A 27911-nucleotide genomic window follows, 5' to 3' on the forward strand; every position below is an offset into this window, starting at 1 on the left:
TTAAATGTGTTTTTAAATTTATAAATTGGAGTATACTATTCAATTTAGTAATTTCAACATAAAATATTCGTGTACGATTCGATACTTCGGTCATTGATGCAAATGGCGGCCTCCATGGAGGAACAAAACATCGCCTTGAAAACTGCTGAGAATTTATTGAGTCCCTGGAGGAACGATGTATGTTTTTTACATAAACTACAACATACCGCAAATATTTCACTTTTTTGTGGAAGGTTGTCTTCATGTTCATGTTCGTTATTTGATTAAATGTTTTCCACACATTACACTCAATCTTAATAAAACTTGCTCAGAATTTTCATCCGTACCAAGCTAAACCTTCACAAAACAAGGTCACCTGGCGAAATCACTTTTTAGCTTGGCGGATTTCGGAAAAAACCCGAGGTATTGTCTTAGCCAGCTCGTCTTGTCGTCCGCCGTCCGCGTCATGCTAAAACCTTAACATTAGCTCTAAAATCAAAGTTCTTCCATCTACAACTTTGTTATTTCATATATAGCTGCACTGTGTAGTCCAACTTGTCGACGCTCTCAAATATTAAGCTACTTTTTATATTGGTAATATTAAATATTTGGAGCGTACAACGGCTGAAGCATTCAAACAATGTTGGACAGCATACATGCCATAAATTGTCAGACCTATTCCGGGACATTGAGCTAAATTTTCCGGGACTTTTGTCGATTTTCCAGGATATGTATACATAAAGCTATATATATAGACATATATGCATTTTTGATGCGCATTTTTTTTCACATCGTAAATTGCTAAGTTTGAAAGACTGCCCGAAATACACAAGATCTATGAACGTCAAATTAAACATTTCATCTTCCGTTACTAGATACAAGCCACGTGTTTTTTGTGTTGAAAAAGAGCACCAAATAGCTTTTGTGTCCATGTCACATATCTGCAGGAAATGCGTGGGCGTATCCGCGGCTGCATAAAAACTTTGTAGTGCAATTGTTACTATTTCAGTCGTCGAAATTCGCACTAGTCCGACAGCAAAAAACTAGTATTTTTTCTTTCGGGCTTGTAGGAAATCCAATATTACAAGCCCGACGTGCTTGTACAATTCATTAAACAGAAAATGAGTTCCACTTTCATTTTCAATATTTGTAAACAAAGTTTTTAGCCGCTTAGGCTAAATCAACAGCCGTTTATGTTTTAACACACTGCGCACACGTGCTGGGCAATCAGCTGATAATTGGATTACTGCGCATAAAGCGCATGGTTTTGTGGTTCCCGGATTACTATTATAAAAAATAAAGGTTTTGCGTTGGGTTCGGGACACAGAGAGTAATGGCCGAACAGTTCTCTTTCAAGTACGTCGTTGAGGAATGCGAATCTGAGGTAACTGTGATTGACGCATTTGTCAACTGGCTTTTTGTAGAATAACCTGGCACTTATAATTGCTTATATATTTTCTGGTGGTTTTGAGGAATGCGAATCTGTGGTAACTGTGATTAACGCATTTGTCAACTGGCTTTTTGTAGAATAACCTGGCACTTAATTGCTTATATTTTTTCTGGTGGTCAGTTTGCTCTCTCTTTCACATGGATATATGGGATACATTTCTGCTAATTTTTTACCTAAACTTTATGTATATATTTATAATTGTGATTTGATTGAAATCCGTGTGTGAAATAAATTTCTTCTTATTTCAGGATCCGAAAGAGGCTGGCTCAGATGACGAGGAAGCTAACTTGGATGAGGATGAAATTAATAAGAGATTTGTATTGTATTCTAAAGATTGAATAAATGAATGCATCTTTTGATGTTTTATGTTATGTTTATCTGCATTTTTAACAAAAATGTTTGGGCTAGTAAAATCTGACTTGGGCTTGTTCAAATTCCCATAGTACTAGCCCGAATTGCTTGTAGATTTAAATCTGAATTTCAACGACTGCTATTTAAAGATGTGATGAAGTAACGTCCAATCAGGGCGGGTTTTTTCCACAGAACACGCGTAAATCGCCTGACGTGATGTTCATGTTTTTATACAACACAAAATATACCAACACTTTCCATGCGACGTTCTACATGACTGCATAATTTTCGCGCGCTTTTTATGGAGACAAAGGATAAAGCACTGTTTATTTGACGCTTTAAATTGTTAATGTCGTGTAAGCATTAAAATTCGGAGCGTGTTTTGGATTACAAATTGAATAATGCTCATTTGAGAATCGAACGAAACATTTACAGTTGTGCGTAATTAATTCAACAAACTGCCATTAAATCACACACTTATGAAAATTACGCCACTCGTCATCTGCATGATCTTACTGCAATTTATGAGTGTTGTTACTCATTCAAAGTGTGCGCCAACAAACTGCCATAAAATTAGTATTTTAAAGCCAATTAACAACCACATAAAACAATGCCGACTTTTCGGTTTGACTTCGAACGTGAGACAATCGATATGATAACAGGACCCTGTTAATTGATCGATTTTGACACGTAGCGTAGTAGTCACCTATTCGGGTAGGCATTGCCGTGGAGACGTTGCGGATAAGTGGGAACACAGTGATTTGAGGTGCAGTTAAGTCTAAGATAAGGTACATGTATATATGGATTTTGTAAAATCCGGGACATTTGACAGATTTCCGGGACTGTGGTACATGTCCTTCATTTCCGGGACAATCCCGGACAATCCGGGACTTATGGCATGTATGTTGGACAGTTTTCCTTCTTTGTCATTCAATCCCCGATATCAGACACTTAATATCAACGTATTGCAATAATATTTACATACCTGTGTAGATAATTCATTTCTCGATAATGTTCCGTAAAAACTATGTAATGACACTTTGAATTTTGCACGCCTGAGCAATTTAAATCCAACCACTATTCAAATTTTCAATATCTCTCAATTAGCTCTCTGTGTAGATATAAATCGATAACACAGCCTCGATGTAAAGCATGTGGAAGAATAAATGGCGTAAAATACAGTTTGCTTTCGTCTGTTGTGGTGCAGAGCATTATATAGTAAACCGATGTTGTTATACTTTTCTTGATTAATTAAGCATTGTTTTTTTCTAAAGTGACAATTAAAAAGTTCTTAAATAAATAACATCTTTTATTTTTATAGGGTTCATAAATATAAGTGATACAGATCGTACAGTATACCCTCCAATGTAACGTAGAATGTATAAGTACATAAAACAACACAGACAGAGGTGCGAAAAAGACACGCATAAAAAGTTGCTGAAACTTACAAGAGTGAATAGAAACTGCACCATTTCTGTTTTTGAACATATGCTTATTTAATGGACAAAGATGAGCATACTAGATCTACTTAGGTAAAAGTCATTGTTAAAAGCTCATGTTAAATAAAATTACGCGTGCACGTTACACGTAATGCCTTCTTCTGATTGGTTCATATTTAAATCAGTTTCATGACATGGCGACAGGTCAGTGATTGTTTTGCGATTTAAGCAGAAGTTTAATTGAAGAATTTATGCCTTTCCAACTTCAATTCGAAGATATTTGAGATAAAAATGGACTTCTGAACAAAAACATTATGAGTTGGTAATGTTATTTTGCAATTTTAAGCAAATTGATGAAAATTTAAACTTTCTGGTGTCCAACACATAATGGACTTTTCCCCGATAAGACGTTCCAAAGAATTTAGCCCATATAAAAAGTATCTCTAAATTCTTTGCGCGTCTTATAAATAAGACCAGTCTTCGAAATTAGCTTTGAAAAGTTACATGCCAGTCGGGCCAGTTACTTAAGAATTTTTACATGCCCAACATATTTTTTACATGCCCAAACTTTTTTAACCAAAATTATAACAAATCACAACATTTTAACACTTACATGCTACACATAGTAAAGCAGAACATTTGTTTCAATAGTAGTGAATACAATTACAGCTAATCAATCACTAGAATTAAGACGGTCGATCGTTACACCAGTGCTCTTGAAAAGAGCGTTCTCTGGTGTCATCGTACCATTTCTTCGCTTCCTTTTTCTCTAAATCATTGTCAATTTTCTATTTTGGAAGTGCTTTATCGGGCTTAGCCCCATCAACATACCTAAGATACTGCCTCTATGTAGACAATGACATTTGTTTACATTGACAAAAACGGAAGCGTATTACTTGATTGAAATGATCGATTCAAAAAGCATCTTCTCGATTAATGTCTAGAGGAACCGTCGATAAGAACCGAATGTGACCGAACTGCATCGGTCAAAAACAATAACGATGACGTGTGCAAGCAGGTGTGTGTTGTTAAACCAATTGAATTTCATTGTTTTACAACTTATGGCAAGGTGTTTGTTCGCAAAATTGAAAAATAGATCTGCAAATATCAAGAACCGCTTACGATTTTTTTTATAAACTGTCAATTGGCTTCAATAATTTACATGCCTGGCGGGCCACAAACGTGAATTTGTGTATGTGCCCGGCAGTAATTTAACTCTCCACGGGCGATCGGGCGTGTGCTAATTTCGAAGACTACTGTACCGTGATGAGTTCTACACGCCACACCCATTTTTGGGTCACTAGGGTAAAGGTCAAGGTCACTGTGACCTCTTATATACAAAAAATATATATATATATGCGGTGCTCTTGTTAAAAAACTTGTAACACCTCTAGAGGTCTCAATTATTACTAATCTTAATAATGAAAATTCAGAATTTTATATATGGATATATTGACAATATCTACATATAAGCAAAGTTTGAATACATGTATGTCACATGTGTCCAAAAACTTGGTAAGGTGGTAAAACAATGGTGTACCTTGAACTCAGGGCCATAAGTTTGAGGTTTACATAAAACACATAAGGATTGGAATTACTATAGTGTGGCCTTAACCAGGTATACATGGGTGATGGTCCTCTCGTACCAATTCCAGTTTATGTCACTGATATTTGTGCAGGGATTATTGGGTGTTTCCTCCCACTGATATCATAATATATTGCCGGATATGTGTGAATCAATAATACTGTATATTTGTGAATCACAGCGGGATATATATTAATGTAGTAAATTACAACAGTTTTATCAATTAAGATTATATATACCGTAATTACTTAAGTTACGTAATTACGTACGTTTTCAGACACTTAAAAATATTATTTTTTTCTTGGCGGAAATTAAGATACAAAAATATTCAAAAAGTAGTGTCTGAAAATTAAGAGACATATATGTTATGTTTGTTTGTCATTTATAATATTGATTTAAAAACCAATTTATAAATGTGCAATAATTTTATTAACCAGGTTTTCCGAAGGAAAAAACTGGTTATTAGATTGGCGAATGCGGGCGGGCTGGCTGGCGGGCGGAACAAGCTTGTCCGGGCCATAACTATGTCGTTCATCGTCAGATTTTTAGAATCATTTGGCACATTTGTTCACCATCATTGGACGGTGTGTCGCGCAAAAGAATTACGTCAATATCTCCAAGGTCAAGGTCAAACTTTGAGTTCAAAGGTCAAAAATGGCCAAAAATGAGCTTGTCCCGGCCATAACTATGTAATTGATTTCAGATTTTTAGCTCACCTGAGCGATTGCTCGGGGTGAGCTATTGTGATCACTCACCGTCCGGCGTCCGTCCGTCCGTCTGTCTGTCTGTCTGTCTGTCTGTAAACAATTTGTAAACATCTTCTTCTACTAAACCATTGAGCCAATTTCAACTAAATTTCATGTAGAGCATCCCTAGGTCATGGGACAAAAGAATTGTTAAAAAAAATTTGATCACATAACGAAGATGGCCGCCATGACCATATATGGTAAAAACCTTAAAAAATCTTCTTGTCAGAAACCGCTCATCAGATTTTCAAAAAATTTCACAGGGATGACCTTTGAAGGCTCCCCTGAAAAAGTTGTTCAAAGAAATTTGATTTGTAAAAAAAAAACATGGCCGCAGGAGCTCGTTGAACTTTGCATGTTTATTCGTTTTTGCCTATTTTGTGAAAACTTTCAAAAATCTTCCACATTTTTGTCCGATCCTTTCCAAATTTGCACAGTGTCTTTATATCAATGAGGACACGAACCCTACAAAAAATGAGCATTATTGGTCCATGAAGTACAGAATTACCTCCCCTTGAATTGAGAAAATGGTGTTTATGCAATGAAGTCCAAATTTTTCATCCAATTCTTTCCAAACTTGTAAGGATTTAGCATGGTTCAAACAAGGGAAACAACTACGGTTTATGCATGTTCTTTTTATTACAGATTTGCCTCCCTTTTATTCATTCAAAATCTCATTTTACAGCAGAGATTCCAAATCTGACCTGTAAATGAGCCCCATATTTACTGCTAGTGCTAGGTTACCTTTTCCCATTTGATCATTCTTAAGTATTGGTCTTGTAATGCTGCTACTGCTTCTGCTACTGCTACTGCTACTTCTACTACTACTACTACTACTACTTCTACTACTACTACTACTACTTCTACTACTACTACAACTACTACTACTACGACTACTACTACGACTACTACTACTACTACTACTACTACTACTACTACTACTACTAGTACTACTACTACTAGTACTACTACTACTACCACCACCACCACCACCACCACCACCACCACCACCACCACTTCTACTACTACTGCCACTACTACTACTACTTTTACCACTACTACTACTACAACTACTACTACTACTACTACTACCACTACTACTACTACTACTACTACTACTACTACTACTACTACTTCTACTACTACTACTACTACTACTACTACTACTACTACTACTACTACTACTTCTACTACTACTACTACTACTATTCTACTACTACTACTACTACTACTACTACTACTACAACTACTATTACTACTACTACTACTACTACTACTACTACTACTACTACTACTACTACTACTACTACATACAACCACCACCACCACCACCACCACCATTCACAGTGACAAAAAAACGTATTCACACAATGGCTTCTACTACAACTTATAGCCCATATAGGGGGGCATGCATGTTTTACAAACAGCCCTTGTTTCTATGGGATTTTAACCACAACTGTTCATGTTTATCTCCGACACATATTTTTAGGTCACCTGTCATGAAGTGACACGGTGAGCTTATGTGATCGTGTGATGTCCGGCGTCCGTTGTGCGTGCCTGCGTGTGTCCGTGCGTCCGTCCGTCAACAATTTGTTTGTGTAGACAGTAGAGGTCACAGTTTGCATCCAATCTTGATAAAATTTGGTCAAAATGTTTATCTTGATGAAATCCGGTTTGGGTCATCTGGGGTCAAAAACAAGGTCACTAGGTCAAATAATAGAACAACCTTCTGTAGACAATAGAGGTCACAGTTTTCATCCAATCTTTATGAAATTTGGTCAGAATGTTTATCTTGATGAAATCTGGGTTGGGATTTTATTTGGGTCATCCCGGGTCAAAAACTAGGTCACTAGGTCAAATAATAGAAAAACCTTGTGTAGACATTAGAGATCACAGTTTTCATCCAACCTTTTTGAAATTTGGTCAGAATTCTTGATGAAATCTGGGTGGGATTGTATTTGGGTCATCTGGGGTAAAAATCTAGGTCAAATAAATAGAAAAACCTTGTGTTGACAATAGAGGTCACAGTTTTCATCCAATATTTATGAACTGTGGTCAGAATGTTTATCTTGATGAAATCTGGATTGGGATTGTATTTGGGTCATCTAGAGTCAGGAACTAGGTCACTAGGTCAAATCATAGAAAAACATTGTGTAGACAATAGAGGTCATAGTTTTCATCTGATCTTAATGAGTCAGGTGAGCGATTCAGGGCCATCATGGCCCTCTTGTTAAATCATTTGGCACATTTGTTCACCATCATTGGACGGTGTGTTGGGCGAAAGAATTACGTCGATATCTCCAAGGTCAAGGTCACACTTTGAGTTCAAAGGTCAAAAATGGCCATAAATGAGCTTGTCCGGGCCATAACTATGTCATTGATTGTCAGATTTTAAAATCATTTGGCACATTTGTTCACCATCAATGTACAGTGTGTCACGCGAAAGAATTACATAGATATTTTCAAGGTCAAGGTCGCCACAACTAAAAATAGATTGATTTTGAAACAAGCCCTTTATCAGACTTTTTTTTATATTGAAAACCTGGTTTTGTTACAATTTTGTCCCTTGTTGTGCTATACTCTCCTGCCAACTACTTATTGAACATATATCCCCATCATTTGTTATAATTATAAATCATATAAATAGTGTAAAATTAATTTAGATTATCATGGTATTTTTGTCAGCACTTTTAACACTATATAAGTGGATAGTTAAATAATATATATTTATAAAACATACATATTATTGATAAAAAAATGCTCTTGATTTCAGGAAGAAAGAGCATGTATTAGTGAGGCTCAGTTTACAGTTGCAATCAATACACTGTGCCACAGTGGACTGGTGAACTTACTGGAAGACTGGTTCTTTGAAGAAACCCAGAGAGACTTCAGAGAAAGAGTTGCACCAACATTCTGGAAGTTCTTTGACTCTTTAAATGTGGACCAGTCTAATGATGTTGCTGTAGAAGAGGTTAAATTAATAGTTCCAAGAGATAAGAACTTATGACAAGTCAAAATATGTTACAGTAAATGTCTAATTGGATAAAATATCCACACTTTTGAATTTTTAAAGGTGATTGTGTTACAGCCTCAAACATTTTAACTATTGTTGTTATTAACACTATTAAATATTTATATTCCGTTTGGATGTGCATGTTACACACACAACATAATTATATATCCTTCAATCTGAAATGTACGTCAAATTACTTTTCCTTCTTTAACAAATCTCTTTTCTCCAGACAAAAGATTGATAATTGTACAGTCCTGAAAATAAGGTCCAGAGATTTTGATGAAAGGACAAGTTAAAAAGTTGATAAACTAACTAAATATACAGTGACCATATTCATTATTATTGTAAAGGACATTTTTTCATGATGATTTGCTTAAAAGACATACATGTATTGCCCAGCAATGTTCTTGATTGTGTATCTATTTTCAGAATGTGCAGTGCCTGGTTCGTGCTGTGGACTACCTCCACTCTATTGTGCAGCAGTACAGGCCAGCACTGGCCACGCTGGAGCAACTGCCAAGAGAACCCAACAGGTCTGAGTTAGTGTGGTGGTGGGAGACATTGACATGGCAGGAGTTTCAATTGTATGCATAATTCTGGAAATCCGGATTTTAACAGTCCAGTTTGAGCTCAATCTAAATCCAATAAGTTTTTTTTAAGGGGGGGGGGGCCTATTAGTTTGAGTACGCGGTCATTTTGGATCAAATATTCCCGAAATATGCCCTTGGTACAGATTTTGCCTGTTTTTTAATTCTTGGAGTTCTGATAGGCTAGCGAATGGCATGGACATAAACTAATTGTTTTTACCTGAAAATGCAACTAGAAAGGCTATGAAACAGTACAATAAGAAAGGGCTTGGGGCGGGGGGGGCTCTGTTATGACCTGCAGCCCCAGACCAGTGCCTTATTTTCCAGATTTCATATTTGGGACAATGGACACCTCTGCATGGTATTGTCCATAGTATTCATAACTATGCTAAGGAAAATCTTCACTTATGTTTTACATGAGTGTGCATTAAGATCACTTTTCAGATGTAAAATGCAATTTGCTCTCAGGGGAATCTTTTTGGCTGTCTCAATTCTAAGACTTTGATATTGGAAGTTTTGTTACTCCCATGGCTACAAATTTTGAAAATCTTGTGAATTTAACTGATCCTAAATCACTCTCAAATTTCTCTTAGTGAATACCATGATTGTTTGTTTTTTCATTTGCAAAAATACTCTGAAGTGTGATCGTATTTCAAGAAATACTCTTCGTGACAAAAATCCAGTTTAGGCAGAAAGTGTTGTCCCTGATTAGCCTGTGCACACTGCACAAGCTAATCTGGAACGACACTTCACCCACATGCATTTAACCCCCTTTTTAAAGAGCACAGCTCAAATATATTCTATTAGGTTGGCTTTTATTGTTGGCATCTACAATCTTACATTTAATATTAACACTAAAATATATGTGGTTAATTCCATTAAACTTCCATATGTGAAAGGCCAAATTTGATAGCTCAGCTTTTTAAACAGCCCATAAATGTAATTAATCTGTTAAATAATGATGAATTGGTAATTGTTAATCAGTGCGTACATCACAAGTATAAAGGAACATATATATCCATAATTATTTGAGTCTCGTTCTGAGAAAACTGGGCATAATGCATGTGCGTAAAGTGTCTTCCCACATTAGCATGTGCAGTCCGCACAGGCTAATCAGGGATGACACTTTCCGCCTAAACTTGCTTTTCGGTAAGGAGGGACTTCCTTGAAACTAAAAATACCATAAAAGCGGAAAGTGTCATCCCTGATTAGCCTGTGCAGACTGCACAGGCTAATCTGGGACGACACTTTACGCACATGCATTAAGCCCAGTTTTCTCAGAACAAGACTCATATGTTTAAGGAATTACTCCATGCTGGCATTTTGCGGCGTTTCCACGGTGGCAGAGGTGGTGCGGATACTGATCAAGGCTGTTATTTTCACTCAGGCCACAAAGGCATTCAGAAAGTGCATCGACCAGTTCTACACCCAGTTCTTCCATGTCTTTCATCAGAAAAATGGCATCAAGGCAGCAGGTATAGAGGTCAACTTTTTCAGGGGTGTGATTTCTCCAGAGGTCAATATTTACGTAATTTACAGGTGTGATTTCTCCAGAGGTCAATATTTATGTAATTTACAGGTGTGATTTCTCCAGAGGTCAATATTTACGTAATTTACAGGTGTGATTTCTCCAGAGGTCAATATTTATGTAATTTACAGGTGTGATTTCTCCAGAGGTCAATATTTACGTAATTTACAGGTGTGATTTCTCCAGAGGTCAATATTTACATAATTTACAGATGTGATTTCTCCAGAGGTCAATATTTACATAATTTACAGATGTGATTTCTCCAGAGGTCAATATTTACATAATTTACAGATGTGATTTCTCCAGAGGTCAATATTTACATAATTTACAGATGTGATTTCTTCAGAGGTCAATATTTACGTAATTTACAGGTGTGATTTCTCCAGAGGTCAATATTTACATAATTTACAGATGTGATTTCTCCAGAGGTCAATATTTACGTAATTTACAGGTTGATTTCTCCAGAGGTCAATATTTACGTAATTTACAGGATGGATTTCTCCAGAGGTCAATATTTATGTAATTTACAGGTGTGATTTCTCCAGAGGTCAATATTTATGTAATTAATAGGTGTGATTTCTCCAGAGGTCAATATTTACATAATTTACAGATGTGATTTCTCCAGAGGTCAATATTTACGTAATTCACAAGTGTGCTTTCTCCAGAGGTCAATATTTACGTAATTTACAGGTGTGAATTCTCCAGAGGTCAACATTTACTAATTTATTGGTGTGATTTTTCTGCTTTTCAGCCTAGGTCTACCTTTTTAATGAAAATGCTTCTTTACAAATAGTTCTAATATTTCTGGATCAGTAATTTTTTTTGTGAAACCCGCCAGGTTCATAGGTATTTTCCTCCCATCAGATCTTTCCAAAATCACACCCCTGTATATATGTTGTGGCATGAATATGTGAATCATTGACATTAATATCTTTAAGCAACTTTAAGGTCTGCCTAAACTCTTATCAGATAAGTTATGGTATGTAAGGATGTATTTTTAAGTTTCAATGCTTTTTCATATTTAATGTAATAGTTGAAAATTGTATTGTGTACAATGTATTCACCGATATGTATAATTGACCAAATTAATAAAAAATACATGTACATATGAAGCGAAATCTCTTTAAGAATTGCATAATCAGATGATTTACGTTCAGAAGAGACTTCCCTTTATTTAGCCCTGTATTCCCTTTATTTAGCTCTGTATTCCCTTTATTTAGCCCTGTATTCCCTTTATTTAGCTCTGTATTCCCTTTATTAAGCCATGTATTCCCTTCATTTAGCTCTGTATTCCCTTTATTTAGCTCTGTATTCTCTTTATTTAGCTCTGTATTCCCTTTATTAAGCCATGTATTCCCTTTATTTAGCCCTGTATTCCCTTTATTTAGCTCTGTATTCCCTTTATTAAGCCATGTATTCCCTTCATTTAGCTCTGTATTCCCTTTATTAAGCCATGTATTCCCTTCATTTAGCCCAGTATTCCCTTTATTTAGCCCTGTATTCCCTTTATTTAGCTCTCTATTGCCTTTATTTAGCCCAGTATTCTCTTTATTTAGCCCTGTATTCCCTTTATTTAGCCCAGTATTCTCTTTATTTGCCCAGTATTCCCTTTATTTCACCCAGTATTCCCTTTATTTAGCCCTGTATTTCCTTTATTTACCTCTCTTTTCCCTTTCTATAGCCATGTACATGTATCCCCTGTATATAGCCCTGTATTCCCTTAATTTAGCCCTGTATTCCTTTTATTTAGCCCTGTATTCCCTTTATTTAGCCCTGTATTCCCGAAGACTGATGTGGTAAAATACATATTCTGTGCTGTTTCACATGCAGATTTAGAGGAGGACGGGGATACCAGTCAATGCTCCGGTGGTGAATGGGAGAAATCAGAGAGCCAGTTTGAAGTCATACAGCAACGCTTCAATGATGTCAACTCAAAACTGTACGATTTTTATTACAAAGTGTACAGAACTGTGTAAAATAAAGATAATCACATGTTTTTCATTCTGCATTTTTAACAGTTCATCAAATGAATTGTGCATTTTCTAGTTTGCCATTGATTTGAGAGGCATATTTCAGAAACTCTTTCTCACTTCTATTACCAACCAAGTTAATGATATGCAGACACCACCTTCTGTGTCTTACATCGCATTTCATGACATAGATCAGCTAGGCATGTTGAAATATTGATTTAAGGTACAGATTTTTGTATGTATCTTTCTTGCAATGTGCATGTTTTTCAGGGATGAAACACTTTGCATATGCATGTGGGAGCTTAAACTAAATAGTTTAGTGTTGTCCCTGTTTAGCCTGTGCAAACTGCACAGGCCTACTTGGGACAACACTTTACACACATACATTAAGCCTATTTTTCCCAGATTTTTTAAGTGCTCATTTTATATTGTTCATTTTCCAGTGACGAGATCGGCATGTTGGAGCAGCTGTCCGGCACCTCCATCACCAACCTTATCCATGAGCAGATCCAGCAACATGTGGAGAAAACCTGCAAGGGCAACTTTGAGACTGCCTTCCTCACTACACTTGAGCAGGTAAAGAAGGCTTACGGTGCTCAATGGTTAGCGCAGTGGTTGGTACACGCGCTTTCCACCTAGGCGACCTGGGTTCAATCCTGGTTCTCGGAAGCATGTGAATTTGTTGTTGGTCACAATACCTGACAGGTGAGTGTGTCCTCGGGGTACTCCAGCTTCACAACACACAAACACACCAAAATTAAAAATCTTTCAGTAACAACAAAATAGCTGGAAATAGCAGCTACACGTATAATCCAAAATTCATCCCATTCTATTAAGTTCATTAAGTAGGAGTGCTGCGACACACTCCGGGTCCACACTTAATGCAGCCTCAGGTGCAGAAGGACCTCATTAACTTCAAAATTCACTTCAATGAAGGCTAAAAGATTTCACATGGTGACTTTTCTCCTTTCTCCGACCAGCATTTATTAATGTGGGAGGCATTTAGTGATAACCATGTCAGGCCATTTTTCTATACATCCACAAGTGTCCATTAATGCGTGAGTCATACAGTGATTTTCTAGTCAGTCAATTTGTCCATACATGTAAGGTGAACTACATGTACATAAATTTTGTACCATTCTGTTAGGCATCAACACAATGTTACAGCCCATTAATGTAATACAGCCTTGGATAAGTGAACAGTTTTTGCTCAAGGACGTCATGTAACACCCTTTTTGACCAACCATTCTAGCATCTTTTAACTTCACCTTAAAATGGTGTGACGTTCATCATTGAGAGAGGCGTGTGCGTTCATCAAAAACAGTGTATTTTCAGACTGATGCAGAATTGATTTTGGAAAAAATGTTTCAGTTTCAGTGGACTTCATTTTTATTTTTAAAACCAGTCTTTTTGTTACAGTTGATAAAAATTGGTGCTGTTCTTTTTTATGTCCCCAGTCTATACTTGGTGACATTTTGTTTTTCTCCTGTCTGTTGGTTGGTTTGTTTTTTGGTTTGTTTGCGTCAAACTTTAACATTGGCCATCACTTTTGCAATATTGAAGAAAGCAACTTGATATTTGGCATGCATGTGTACCACATGGAGCTGCACATTTTGAGTGGTGAAAGGTCAAGGTCATCCTTCAAGGTCTAAGGTCAAATATAAAGGGGGGACATAGTGTTTCACAAACACATCTTGTTTGTAAATTTTATTGAGATATTAACCAGTCTTCAGAAATGCTGAACAGATTTCATTTCTGATTATTACGTTGGTATAATCATCTAGCACTAAAGTAGAAAGGGTATACTGGATTCACCATGGATGTTACATGTACTATGTTTGTTTGGATGTGCGTCTGTCTGTATTTATGCATTTTTCCTTGAAGTTCTGTATGTGCAGTTTTTATGATCCTACATTAAACATTGCTAAAGCTATTCCTCTTCAAGTGAGACTGTCTGTAACATACTAGTTGTTATTACAACTTGCTACATTTCGACATGTAGGGTTATGGTTTGGGGGATCACCAATACAGTGCCAGGACTTGTCTTGTAAAGGTATTATATTTGACTGGTTATCACCTTTAGTGGCTGGAAAACAAGGTGCTGGCCTGGCTTAGACTGGTGTACACACGTAACCACAGCAACATTCGCAGTGACTGTATTGAGGGTTTCAAAGGGAGACTACTGCACTTTCTGTGGGAAATCTACGCCAGCATACAGATTGGACAGCTGTTTAACATCATCATTGGTAGATATTCACTTATTATTACTACAATTTTCCATGAATCATGATATAATAAAAACTAAAAGTATTGTTGATTCTGTCCTATTTAAAACAGAAATTCAGGAAATAATTTTGTATAACAAGGTTATTTTATTTCCAGGTAACAATAATAATGTAGCAATAATTAACACATTCAGAATTTGAAAAGATATTGGTCAAATGTGGTAATACGTTTGTTCCTTATATTTGGTCAAATGTTGTTGTTTTTCTTTTTTTTCATCAAAATATTGGTCAAGCATTGCTTATTGCAAATCAGCAAAACTCTAAAATAAATTCCAGAATATCCAGAATCTGAGCCTGCAGTCCAGGACCTGAAGACGTGCTTAGAGAAGACGAGTGTACGCGGCCACCTTGTGTCTAGTCTCAAGTCTGCCTTGGAAACTCGACTACTGCATCCTGGTGCGTATTGCTGATTTTTGTTACCCACTCTTGCTCAAATCTTAATTCCACATAATTATGTTAATTTTAAAAACTAATCTTAATTTTCTTAATTTTTAGTTTATAATGACTTAAAGTGATTAAACCATGCTGTGGAAACCCCCCAAAATGGCTGAAAATTATAAGTGAAAGTAGTGAAATTCTAGAATACAAGTGTGTTATTCAGCTAGACTATAAAAAACATAATTTAAGTATTGTTTGCTTCAGGTGTAAACACTGCAGACATTCTGACTGCATACATATCTGCCATCCGAGCTCTAAGGGCGCTAGATCCAGCAGGAGTTATCTTGGAGCTTGTTTGCGATCCTGTACGGAAATACCTCAGGTGCGTTGGACGATGAATATATTCATAGGATTATATACCCCCTCTTCCTACGAGGTACTAGTATACTGTTTTGCTGGATTTCGGTCCGTCTGTCTGTCTGTCGGTAGACCAGTTCGTTTCCTATCAATAACTCATCAGCGAGTTAAACGTTTGGCTTGATACTTCACATGTGCATTGGCCTTGGACAGTAGATGACCCCTATTTAAATTGGGGTCACTATGGTCACTAGTTCAAAGCACTGGTTTGGGGGCATATGTTTCCGATTGCGAAACTCTTGTTTATATTGGGCTCATTTTGAGATCATCTTTAGCATTAATTAGTGTAAACATATTTCTTTATGCTTGAATGCATCAAACCTCAAAGGCTAATTGAAATGCTCTTGTTTTTGTTTCCTGGGTAGAACCATAACTTGGTTTCTTCGAGGTAGATTTAAAGAACTCTCCTTCACTGGGGATTGAACCCTGGACCTCTTATAAGCAGTATTTGATAGGTGCCTTTGGGTTTAATGCAAGTTGATTGGATGTTTTTTTCTTCCAAACTTTCTTTAAAATCCAAAGATATCTTACGTCTTCAATTTTTATGCACCCGTTTAAAAAGAATGGGACGTATTGTAGTTTCACCCTTGGCGGGCGGGTGGGCAGCGGCCTACACAGCAGTGTTTGCTCTATAATTCAAATAGTTTTCATCCGATCTTTACCAAACTTGGTCAGAAGTTGTAGATAGACAACATCTAGGTCAAGTTTGAATATGCGTCATGCTCGGTCAAAAACTAAGTCACAGGGTCACTTAGTGCATTTCAATGATTTAGCATGGTGTCCGATTTCTAATTAAAGTAGATGTAGTTTTTATCCAATCTTCACCAAATTTGGTCAGAAGTTGTGTCTAAATGATATCTAGGTCAAGTTCAAATATGGGTCATGCCGGGTCTAAAACTTTGTCACAATGTCACTTGGTGCATTTCAAGCATTTAGCATGGTGTCCCCTCTCTAATTGAAGTAGTTTTCATCCGATCTTCACCAAATTTGGTCAGAAGTTGTATCTAGACATTATCTAGATCAAGTTGGAACATAGGTCATGCCAGGTCAAAAACTAGGTCACGGGGTCACTTAGTGCATTTCAAGGATTAAGCATTGTGTCCGCTCTCTATTTGAAGTAGTTTTCATCTGATCTTCACCAATTTTTGTCAGAAGTTGTGTCTAAATGATATCTAGGTCAAGTTTAAATATGGGTAATACCGGGTCAAAAACTAGGTCACTAGGTCACTTAGTGCATTTCAAGCATTTTGCATGGTTTCTGCTCTCTTATTGAGGTAGTTTTCATCCCATCTTCAACAAATTTGGTCAGAAGTTGTATCTAGACAATATCTAGGTCAAGTTCGAATATGGGTCATGCCAGGTCAAAAACTAGGTCATGGGGTCACTTAGTGCATTTCAAGTATTTAGCATGGTGTCCTCTCTATAATTGAAGTAGTTTTCATCCGATCTTCACCAAATTTGGTCAGCAGTTGTGTCTAAATGATATCTAGGTCAAGTTTATATATGGGTCATGCTTGGTCAAAAACTAGGTCACTAGGGCACTTAGTTCATTTCAAGCATTTAGAATGGTGTCCAAAACCTTCGAACGGGCGTATCTTGTGACAGTTTGGCACGCTTGTTTTGTAAATGGTTTAATTTCCGTCTTAAAATATACTAGTATCATATTCACAATCATAGCTCAAGTATGTTCATCTGAAAACATCCAACTGTAATTGTAAAGGGAGAAGAACTTTGCAAGACATTATCTTTTATTTCAATCCCATTCGAACCTGTAAATTTTGTATAAATGTATAATTGTTTAAAACAATTTGTATTTGTAAATCATGGCTCTCACAGGTCGCGTGAGGACACGGTTCGCTGCATCGTGACCAATCTTACGGACGACGGCAGCAATGAACTCCTAGAGGAGCTGGTGAAGGGCCAGCCCCCAAGCGAAACGGGAACCGGCCAGGAGGAGGAGGGGGACGACTGGAGGAAGTGGGTACCGGACCCGGTCGACGCTGACCCAGGTGAGGTGTCTTTATTATCATTGAAGACATTTGTGTGTTGAAAGTAGCGTGATCCTATGATGCCCTGTCAAACTTAACCCAAGGGTTTCTCACAACCATTTTTACCCTCCCACTTTGTACAGTTTTAAGGCTACTTGAATTTAGTTTTTATGCCCCCGTATCGGATGATCAGGGGCATATTGTTTTTGCCCTGTCTGTCTGTCATTCCGTCATTCTGTTCCAAAACTTAAACCTTGTTTAAAGTTTTGCGATAACTTTTGAAATATTGAACATAGCAACTTGATATTTGGCATGCATGTGTATCTCATGGAGCTGCACATTTTGAGTGGTGAAAGGTCAAGGTCATCCTTCAAGGTCAAAGGTCAAAAAAAAAAATCAAAGCGGCGCATTTGGGGGCGTTGTGTTTCTGACAAACAGATCTCTTGTTTTTGTTTACTATAATTGAGAAAAAAGTTCAAAGATAATTATATGTTTTGATGTTTATGTAGCACTTGAGGCCCTGACCCAGATGAGATGTCTTTATTATCAGTAAACTGGATCAGCAGGGCTAAATTTGCCATTCACAAAATCGGCCGATAGCTACAATGAGCATATTGGCTGATGACATTTCCATGTGACTACAGATGTTTTTCATAAAACACAACAAATTAGAGAAAACATTAGAAATTCTGACTTTATTGCGAAAAATTTGCAAAAAAAAGTTATATGCAGGGAGAGCCCTTGGTCTGGTAAATAAAAACCTTTGTGCATATTAATGAATGATAATGCTTTATGAATTAAGTTTATTTTTCTGTTTTCTTAAATTGTCAAATAAGTACAAAGATATTAATATGTTTCTTGTTAATGTAGTTTTTACTGAGGCATATGGGATAATAATTATGACAAAACACAAAATGTCATCTTAATTTAAATGTGTTTAAACATTCCTGCATAAGTATATTCCCATTGTAAAGCTTTCCATAAAAACATTTTATTTTAAGGGAAGTTTGTTAATAATTCTCAACTAAATACCCTTTTTTAAATTATTGAATTTAAAATTTGAAATTTGGCACTCATAATTTCTTTGTCAGAGATGATTTGACAAATGCTTAAAAATCTCCGTTGATCCCAGTTTCAGTGAATATTTTACAGGCTGTGAACAGCTGTGTTTACAGATTTATGTTTTCATAGTATTTTTTAAGTTTTTACTCTTTTCTGTGTCAAAACATTAAATAAATTGATTTTGTCCTGAATGGCACAGCGATGTTCCATAAAAAACGCTGCAATCAACATATACGTCTGGCTGTGGGAAAATGGGGCTTAATGCACAGGCTAAAGCAGGGACGACACTTCTGGACTAAACTTGATTTTGGCTGAAAAGAAACTTTCTTTAAACAAAAATACCAAAAAAGTGGAAAATGTGGTCCTGGGTTATCCCACAGGTACTTGGAAAATATTTGGGTCCTTATATCTTATTATATATATATATATATATATATAAGGACTAGACACATTTTTCAAGTACATGTACCTGTGGGTTAGCATGTGCTGACTTCACAGACAATTCTGGGATCACACTTTACGAACATGCACTTTTCAGATGGCATGGCTCATACATTTTTGCCACACTTTACAGTCATGCATCAAGCCCCATTTTCTCAGTGCAGAGATCATATATTTTCGTCACAATTTGCTCACACTCATTAAGCCCAGTTCTCTCGGATCAAATATCACATATTGTTGTCCCTCTTTCAGCTACAGCTTCCAAGAGTCGTCGTGCGTCGGACATCATCAGCATGCTGGTGAACATCTATGGCAGCAAGGAGCTGTTTGTAAACTGAGTACCGCACGCTGTTGGCAGACCGCATACTGACCAACTTCAACTATGACATCGAGAAGGAAATACGCTACCTGGAGCTCCTCAAGGTGCGTTTATGGGCCTTGTTCTGGAAAAACTGGGCTTAATGCATGTGCCTAAAGTGTCGTGCCAGATTAGCCTGTGAAGTCTGCACAGGCCAAGCAGGTACGACATTTCAGGCTTTTATATGGTGTTTTTGGTTTGAAGGAAGTCTTTTATTATTGAAAATCCAGTTTAAGTGAAAAGTGGCGTACATGACTAGCCTGTGCAGACTGCACAGGTTAATCTGGGATGAAACTCGTGGATCATGCATAAAGGCCAATTTTTATAGACCAAGGCTCATATACATTATGAGCATCATTTTTTTAGAGTTCATTTATTTGCATGTTACTCAATCATAGATTTATGGCGTTTGAAAATTATATCAAATGTCTCCGGAGAAGAGTGGTTTTTTTTACAGAATAAGCAAGTTAACTTTACAAAACACTATCTGCTTTTAAAGCGCATTAAAGTCAAACTTATGAGCAGCTATTCTTTTTTGTCAGCATGTTGCAGGGAAAAATATGACAGACATTTACTCTAGAAAGAAAAGGTGGGCAAAGTCTGCTCACTGTCATCTTTTGTGATTGCCTTCTGTCTTTCATTTGTTGTCAGTCATCAATCATCAACAGTGACCTTGTCAATACTCTAGACATTACATTTGTTGCCCAATCTTCATGAAACTTGGTCAAAACATTTGTCCTGATGATATTTCGGCATGGTTCAGTTTCTTTTCCAGATCATCATGAAATTTGCTAATTAAATTGTAAGCGGATATCACAAGCAGCTCTTGTCTGAAGAATGACATTGCAAATGGGGGACAGGCCAGCTTTACGTATATGTCTATTATGGTGAAACCAGAAGTCACATTTTTTTGCCGGGTCATATTGAAACTTGCTAAGATTTTTTTCAACAATGTCTCCACCAAGTTCTTGAATGATATTCAGATCAGTTTACTGTAAGCCCCATTTTTAGCTCGGCTGTTTTCGGAGAAAACTCGAGGTATTGTCAAAGCCAGCTCATCGTGTCGTCTGCCGACCGCTGTCAGCTATTCGCCGTCCGCCGGAATCGTGCTAAAACTTTGACATTTTGCTATAAAATCAAAGTGCTTCCACCTACAATTTTGAAACTTCATATGAAGATGCACCTTGATGAGTTCTACATGCCACACCCATTTTTTGGTCAATTGGTCAAAGGTCAAGGTCACTGTGACCTCTAAAAAAAAGAAAAAATTCTGACAAGCTTTCATTTATTCAAAAATGCACCCGCAGCCGAGCGTTGGCACCCGTTATGCAGTGCTCTTGTTGTTTTCAGTTACGGTTTGGGGACGAGCTGCATTTCTGTGAGGTAATGTTGAAGGACGTGACCGACTCGAAGCGGGTCAACACGCGCATCTCAGATGAGCGAAAACAGAAGGGCGAGGAGCAGGTACTGTAAGGGTCACATTCATGGAATATCAAAATTACTTTCTAAAATATTTACACTTTTATATTTGTATGCCTAAATTGAAGGTATTTTGTGCCTATATTTGAGATATTGTGTGCTTGTTTACAAAATACACAAATTTCTATGTTGTTGATTGTTTTTGCAGTTTGCATTGAAATATTTTGGTCCTTGCTCTGATATCATTATTAGCGGCATCATGCGAAAATGTGTCTTATGCCCAATGCTGCTTGGGAAGTGCCATACAATACTGCGCAGATAAGAAGCTACCTTGTCTGCAATAAAATCAGGTAAGATTTTGTGGTCTTGTTAGCAAACAGGGAAGCCCCCGGACCAGCCTTGGTGATTGCACAGGCAAGTCTGGAGCTTTGTTGGCGGCATTTGACATAAGACCAATTTTCGTATGTCCCTGGCTCATACAACACCAGCGAAAAGACACCAGTACTTTAATGCTCACATGGTTAGTTTGTAAGCAAGCACAAAATTGCTTAAATTTGACCAGCCTGAGCAATTGGCATTAAGCCTGTTTTCACATGACCTGTCTCATTTAATGCATACAGGATGTGGAGGTGAATGCAATGATCCTGTCGGCCCAGTTCTGGCCTGCGTTCAGAGAGGAGAAGGTGCAGCTTCCCGACTGCAAAAAACTAAACACATGCCCTGATGATGACAATTGTTTGGGACTGAGTTTTGTATAAGTATATTATATATAAGTATAACAGCTGTGTAATGCCCCTATTTAACTTAATAATGTCATCTTAAGACCTTTGACCTTTGACCTTTTAGCGTGGCCTTGAATATGTTATTGTAGTAAGAGACATATGGTGCGCTGATTTGTGGCAGGCTAGAAAATTCTTTATTAATAAAGTTGCAGTCAGGACACACACACACAATTTTGTGACATACAGAAGTTTGAAAGTATGTACTTACGTTAGAAAAAAAGTGCAGTGCTCACTGTTTCCAACTGTATTTGAACATAACTAAAGGTGTAGCTGAAACTCTTACAATGATGAGAGACTAGGACCCTTTTATTAACAAAAAAAGTTTTATTAAAGGGACTTTTTTATAAAACATCAACAGTGTATTTGAGCCTCGTTCTGGTAAAACAGGGCTAAATGCTCGTGTGTTCCAAGGTGTTGAACCCAAATAAGCAGTGCACACAGGGTAATCAGAGACAACATTTTCCTGTTACACTGGATTTTGGTTAAAAAGAGATTTCCTTCCAAAATTCATAAATACTGAAAGATTGGTCTATGATTAGCCTGTGCAGATTGCACAGACTAGTTTGGGACGACATTTAACACACATGCATTTAGCCCCGTTTAACAGAATGAGGCTAAGTTTACCATGCTGCTGTGTTTGAACAGGCCTGGTTAACATTGACGTGGAGCTGAAGGACCGCACTCTGACCTTCAGTGTGTCCCCGGTACATGCTGCCATCATCATGCAGTATGAAAAACAGGGTAGGTCCCTTTATCATACAGTATGAAAAACAGGGTAGGTACATTATCATGCAGTATGAAAAACAGGGTAGGTCCCTTTATCATACAGTATGATAAACAGGGTAGGTACATTATCATGCAGTATGAAAAACAGGTTATGTCCCAATATCATACAGTATGAAAAACAGGGTAGGTACATTATCATGCAGTATGAAAACAAGTTAGGTTCCATTATCATGCAGTATGAAAAACAGGGTATGTCCCAATATCATGCAGTATGAAAAACAGGGTAGGTACATTATCATGCAGTATGAAAAACAATGTAGGATCCATTATCATGCAGTATGGAAAACAGGGTATGTCCCATTATCATGCAGTATGAAAAACAGGGTAGGTACATTATCATGCAGTATGAAAAACAGGGTAGGTCCCATTATCATGCAGTACGAAAAACAAGGTAGGTCAGATGATCATGCAGTATGAAAAACAGGGTAGGTCCCATAATCATGCAGTATGAAAATCAGGGTAGGTCCCATTATCATGCAGTATGAAAAACAGGGTAGGTCCCATTATCATGCAGTATGAAAAACAGGGTAGGTCCCATTATCATGGAGTATGAAAAACAGGGTAGGTCCCATTATCATGGAGTATGAAAAACAGGGTAGGTCCCATTATCATGCAGTATGAAAAACAGGGTAGGTCCCATTATCATGCAGTATGAAAAACAGGGTAGGTCCCATTATCATGCAGTATGAAAAACAGGGTAGGTCCCATTATCATGCAGTATGAAAAACAGGGTAGGTCCCATTATCATGCAGTATGAAAAACAGGGTAGGTCCCATTATCATGCAGTATGAAAAACAGGGTAGGTCCCATTATCATGCAGTATGAAAAACAGGGTAGGTCCCATTATCATGCAGTATGAAAAACAGGGTAGGTCCCATTATCATGCAGTATGAAAATCAGGGTAGGTCCCATTATCATGCAGTATGAAAAACAGGGTAGGTCCCATTATCATGCAGTATGAAAAACAGGGTAGGTCCCATTATCATGGAGTATGAAAAACAGGGTAGGTCCCATTATCATGCAGTATGAAAAACAGGGTAGGTCCCATTATCATGCAGTATGAAAAACAGGGTAGGTCCCATTATCATGCAGTATGAAAAACAGGGTAGGTCCCATTATCATGCAGTATGAAAAACAGGGTAGGTCCCATTATCATGCAGTATGAAAAACAGGGTAGGTCCCATTATCATGCAGTATGAAAAACAGGGTAGGTCCCATTATCATGCAGTATGAAAAACAGGGTAGGTCCCATTATCATGCAGTATGAAAAACAGGGTAGGTCCCATTATCATGCAGTATGAAAAACAGGGTAGGTCCCATTATCATGCAGTATGAAAAACAGGGTAGGTCCCATTATCATGCAGTATGAAAAACAGGGTAGGTCCCATTATCATGCAGTATGAAAAACAGGGTAGGTCCCATTATCATGCAGTATGAAAAACAGGGTAGGTCCCATTATCATGCAGTATGAAAAACAGGGTAGGTCCCATTATCATGCAGTATGAAAAACAGGGTAGGTCTTATTATCATGCAGTATGAAAAACAGGGTAGGTCCCATTATCATGCAGTATGAAAAACAGGGTAGGTCCCATTATCATGCAGTATGAAAAACAGGGTAGGTCCCATTATCATGCAGTATGAAAAACAGGGTAGGTCCCATTATCATGCAGTATGAAAAACAGGGTAGGTCTTATTATCATGCAGTATGAAAAACAGGGTAGGTCTTATTATCATGCAGTATGAAAAACAGGGTAGGTCCCATTATCATGTCATATGTTAAAATAGCATTATATTTCTGACAATGGTTGTCATGCGTCGTTTGTTGGCAACTTTTAGCTCGTTATCACACAAGATGCCACATTTTTTATCCCCTTTTGATGAAGCTTTTTCAGAATGCTTATCTGAAAACTTTCTAAGCTAAGACCCAATCTGGGTCAGGTGTGTTTAAAAATTAGGTTACCAAGTAAAATCTTTGAAAAACTTTGTTATCATTGTTGGTGAGACATTTATAACTGCATTTAGATAAAACTTGGTTTTTAAGAATGCTCGTCTGGACACTTTCTATACACAATTTGGAATCTGGGTCACATGCTTTAAAAACTTGGTGACCAGGTCAAGTTTGGACAATTGATTTACTTAGATTAGAACTCCAATAAGAGCTTCATTACCATTATTGTTAATTGTGTTGTTACAGTAAATGTAATTAAATTTTATTGTAGAGCGCTGGACAATTGATGAGTTGAGTTCAGCACTTCAAGTCCCAGCAACTGCATTGCGCCGTAAAATAGCATTTTGGCAAAGCCAGGGTCTTCTTAAAGTAAGGAGTTATTGAATGTTTATAAAAAAATGTTTTTGCATGTTATGGCATTGAGCATTTCTGTACATGTGTTTTGACCTGATATTTGTATGTAGTTGACTTACATGTGAATCTTGATTGGAAATGCATTTGGGGCAAGTGGGGCAAGATAAAGGTCACTGTAACTTACCTTAGAAAAACTGTTTCCACTCCTTTATCTATATGGATAGAGCAAATATATATCGTTAAACATAGGTAAAAGTATTCTGGGTCGAGGTATTGCAGTGAAATTGTGTGTATTGTTTAAATGCAGACCTCGAACGGATATCATAGTTAGATGAAATAAAGTAAATAAAAGGGTATAATGTTGAATGCTTGGTTTTGTGGCAGGGCCATATTTCTTTTAATTATATAACAAGTTAACTCAGTATCTTCTGGTTTGGTAGGAGGAGCGAAAAAGGATAAAGTAAAGTGTTAAAATATTGGATGCTTGGTTTTGTGGTATTGCAATATTTGTTGTGATGATAAATATCTGTCTACTGTTGGATAGGAGGAGCAGACAGACACGTTCCTCTTGGTGGAGGAACACAAGGGTCGGAGTCATGATATTGTGATTGGGGAGGACGAGGAGGCGGAGTCTGCCATGGCGTCTGCTCATGCACAAAAAGAGGAGGAGCTGCAGGTAGTAGCAGATAGATTCAGGATATAGTACATTTTTGATGATTGGTCTTTTTATGCCACCTGTTTATTGGGGGCTGGGGGCTTATGAGTTTGCCCTTTTCACGTCCTTGCTTTTGCCCATTCAATTTTCGGCCCTTGCCTTTTTTGTGTTGCACATTACTCATAAAATATTGGTGCTAGATATATGGTGTTGTTTATGTGCCCGGATCGAATGATCGGGGTATATTGCTTTTGGCCTATCTGTCTGTCTGTCATTCTGTCCCAAAACTTACACCTTGCATTTAAGTTTTGCAATTACTTTTGCAATATTGAAAATAGCTGCTTGATATTTGGCATGCATGTGTATCTCATGAAGCTGCACATTTTTAGTGGTGAAAGGTCAAGGTCATCCTTCAAGGTCAAAATTTAAAAAAATAAATCCAAGGGAACTAATAAGCTTTTAAAGTGAGATCATTTCTAAACCTGCCAAATGATATATTGAAATTTTATTTCAAGCGGTGCAATAGGGGGCATTGTGTTTCTGACAAACACATCTCTTGTTTAACTAATCAAATGACACCTGAACGTTCCGACCTCCATATTTTAGTTTGGATATTTTCAACATGAATTTCAACAATGTGGTGGGCATAACTATAAAAGTAAGAGCGGACCCTTGGTCTTGTAACAAACAGGTGCTAAAACTCAGGAATTGCAGGTGATGCAACACTCAACCATTGCCTACTTGTCTGTTGCATTTTTCTCTGGAATTAGCACTGTTGTCTCAGTCTGCTGTATAGCGCACTATCTGCAGTAATCCAACTAACAAGTCTTATTGAAAGGATGTCCAAATGGAACATTTGCTGTGCACTCAAGATAGATCTACTTCACAAAAATACAATAATGTGTATTTCTTGTCAAAAATGTACATTTAGTCTTGTCTGTCCGGATCAAAAATGTACATTAAGTCTTGTTGGTCCGATCAAAAATATACATTAAGTCTTGTCTGTCCGGATAAAAAATGTACATTTAGTCTTGTCTGTTCGGATCAAAAATGTACATTTAGTTTTGTCTGTGTGGATCAAAAATGTACATTTAGTCTTGTCTGTCCGGATCAAAAATGTACATTTAGTCTTGTCTGTCCAGATTAAAAAATGTACATTAAGTCTTGTCTGTGTGGATCAAAAATGTACATTTAGTCTTGTCTGTCCGGATAAAAAATGTACATTTAGTCTTGTCAGTCCGGATAAAAAATGTACATTAAGTCTTGTCTGTGTGGATCAAAAATGTACATTTAGTCTTGTCTGTCCGGATAAAAAATGTACATTTAGTCTTGTCTGTCCAGATCAAAAATGTACATTTAGTCTTGTCTGTCCAGATCAAAAATGTACATTTAGTCTTGTCTGTCCAGATCAAAAATGTACATTTAGTCTTGTCTGTCCAGATCAAAAATGTACATTTAGTCTTGTCTGTCCAGATCAAAAATGTACATTTAGTCTTGTCAGTCCGGATAAAAAATGTACATTTAGTCTTGTCTGTCCAGATCAAAAATGTACATTTAGTCTTGTCTGTCCGGAATTTAGCTTCCCAGAGTCTTAATTCTAACATATATTGTACATTAAATACATGTATGTCATACTCTTTTCAAGGTGTTCTGGACCTACATCGTGGGTATGCTTTCCAACCTAGAGTCGCTTCCCTTGGAAAGAATACACAGCGTACTGCGCATGTTCGCCATGCAAGGTACTTCAGGAGAGATCACACTAGAGGAACTAAACCATTTCCTCGACAAGAAAGTCAAGGACCAATGTTTACTGTATTCTGGCGGATCATACAGACTTCCTAAGCCTTCGTGATTTTTGATTGTCAATGTCATTAGGTTTATTTCAGCGTTGCTGTTTCATGAAAATAAATGATTAGTAAATGAAAGTTTGAATGATTTTGTTATAATTTGTCTTGTAAATAAGGCGTAGAATTAGTTTTTAAAACCATACTTTTGCTTCTACAGAAAACATAGATGTTTGAAAACAGGTTTCATCTGAAAATATTCTAGCTTACTAGATAATAATATGAACTTCAAAAATTGACTGTTTTCTACTTTATTTACTTTCTATACTTGCAATTGTTGGTACAAACTTAAAATTACAAATGCAAGGTTGTGCTACATTTATATATTTTTTAATGAAATAAATTCAATTTTGGCATGGTCTTATGCTGTCTGGAGTAATCATGGTTGCCAGAGGAAATACCACCTATCGGGTATAGGGACCACCACCGGTCTCTCATGTAGGGGGAGTGGGGAATGACACCAGTCCGCCTTGGATAGAAGCGCTTGTACAAAGCACTGCGCTTTCCAGACAGCCAAACCAGGAAAATTTGAAAATTTGAGGCTAT

At 37.2% G+C, this 27911-nt stretch overlaps 1 protein-coding gene across 1 annotated transcript; it reads left to right on the forward strand.

The window, feature by feature from the left end:
- Window positions 1–32: 32 nt before the first annotated feature.
- On the forward strand, window positions 33–27446 carry LOC127839704 (anaphase-promoting complex subunit 2-like). Its single transcript, XM_052368088.1, is given in 18 exon segments — window positions 33–177; window positions 8324–8521; window positions 8993–9096; window positions 10453–10625; window positions 12509–12617; window positions 13092–13224; window positions 14732–14894; window positions 15210–15329; window positions 15576–15693; window positions 17565–17737; window positions 19472–19554; window positions 19556–19642; window positions 20928–21041; window positions 21617–21748; window positions 22420–22519; window positions 24784–24881; window positions 25411–25542; window positions 27167–27446. Coding segments are annotated over 18 exon segments (2325 nt in total). The 5' UTR covers window positions 33–96; the 3' UTR covers window positions 27374–27446.
- The last annotated feature ends 465 nt before the right edge of the window (window positions 27447–27911 follow it).

This window comes from Dreissena polymorpha, chromosome 7 (genome assembly GCF_020536995.1).
Source record: "Dreissena polymorpha isolate Duluth1 chromosome 7, UMN_Dpol_1.0, whole genome shotgun sequence".
Classification (NCBI taxonomy): domain Eukaryota; kingdom Metazoa; phylum Mollusca; class Bivalvia; order Myida; family Dreissenidae; genus Dreissena; species Dreissena polymorpha.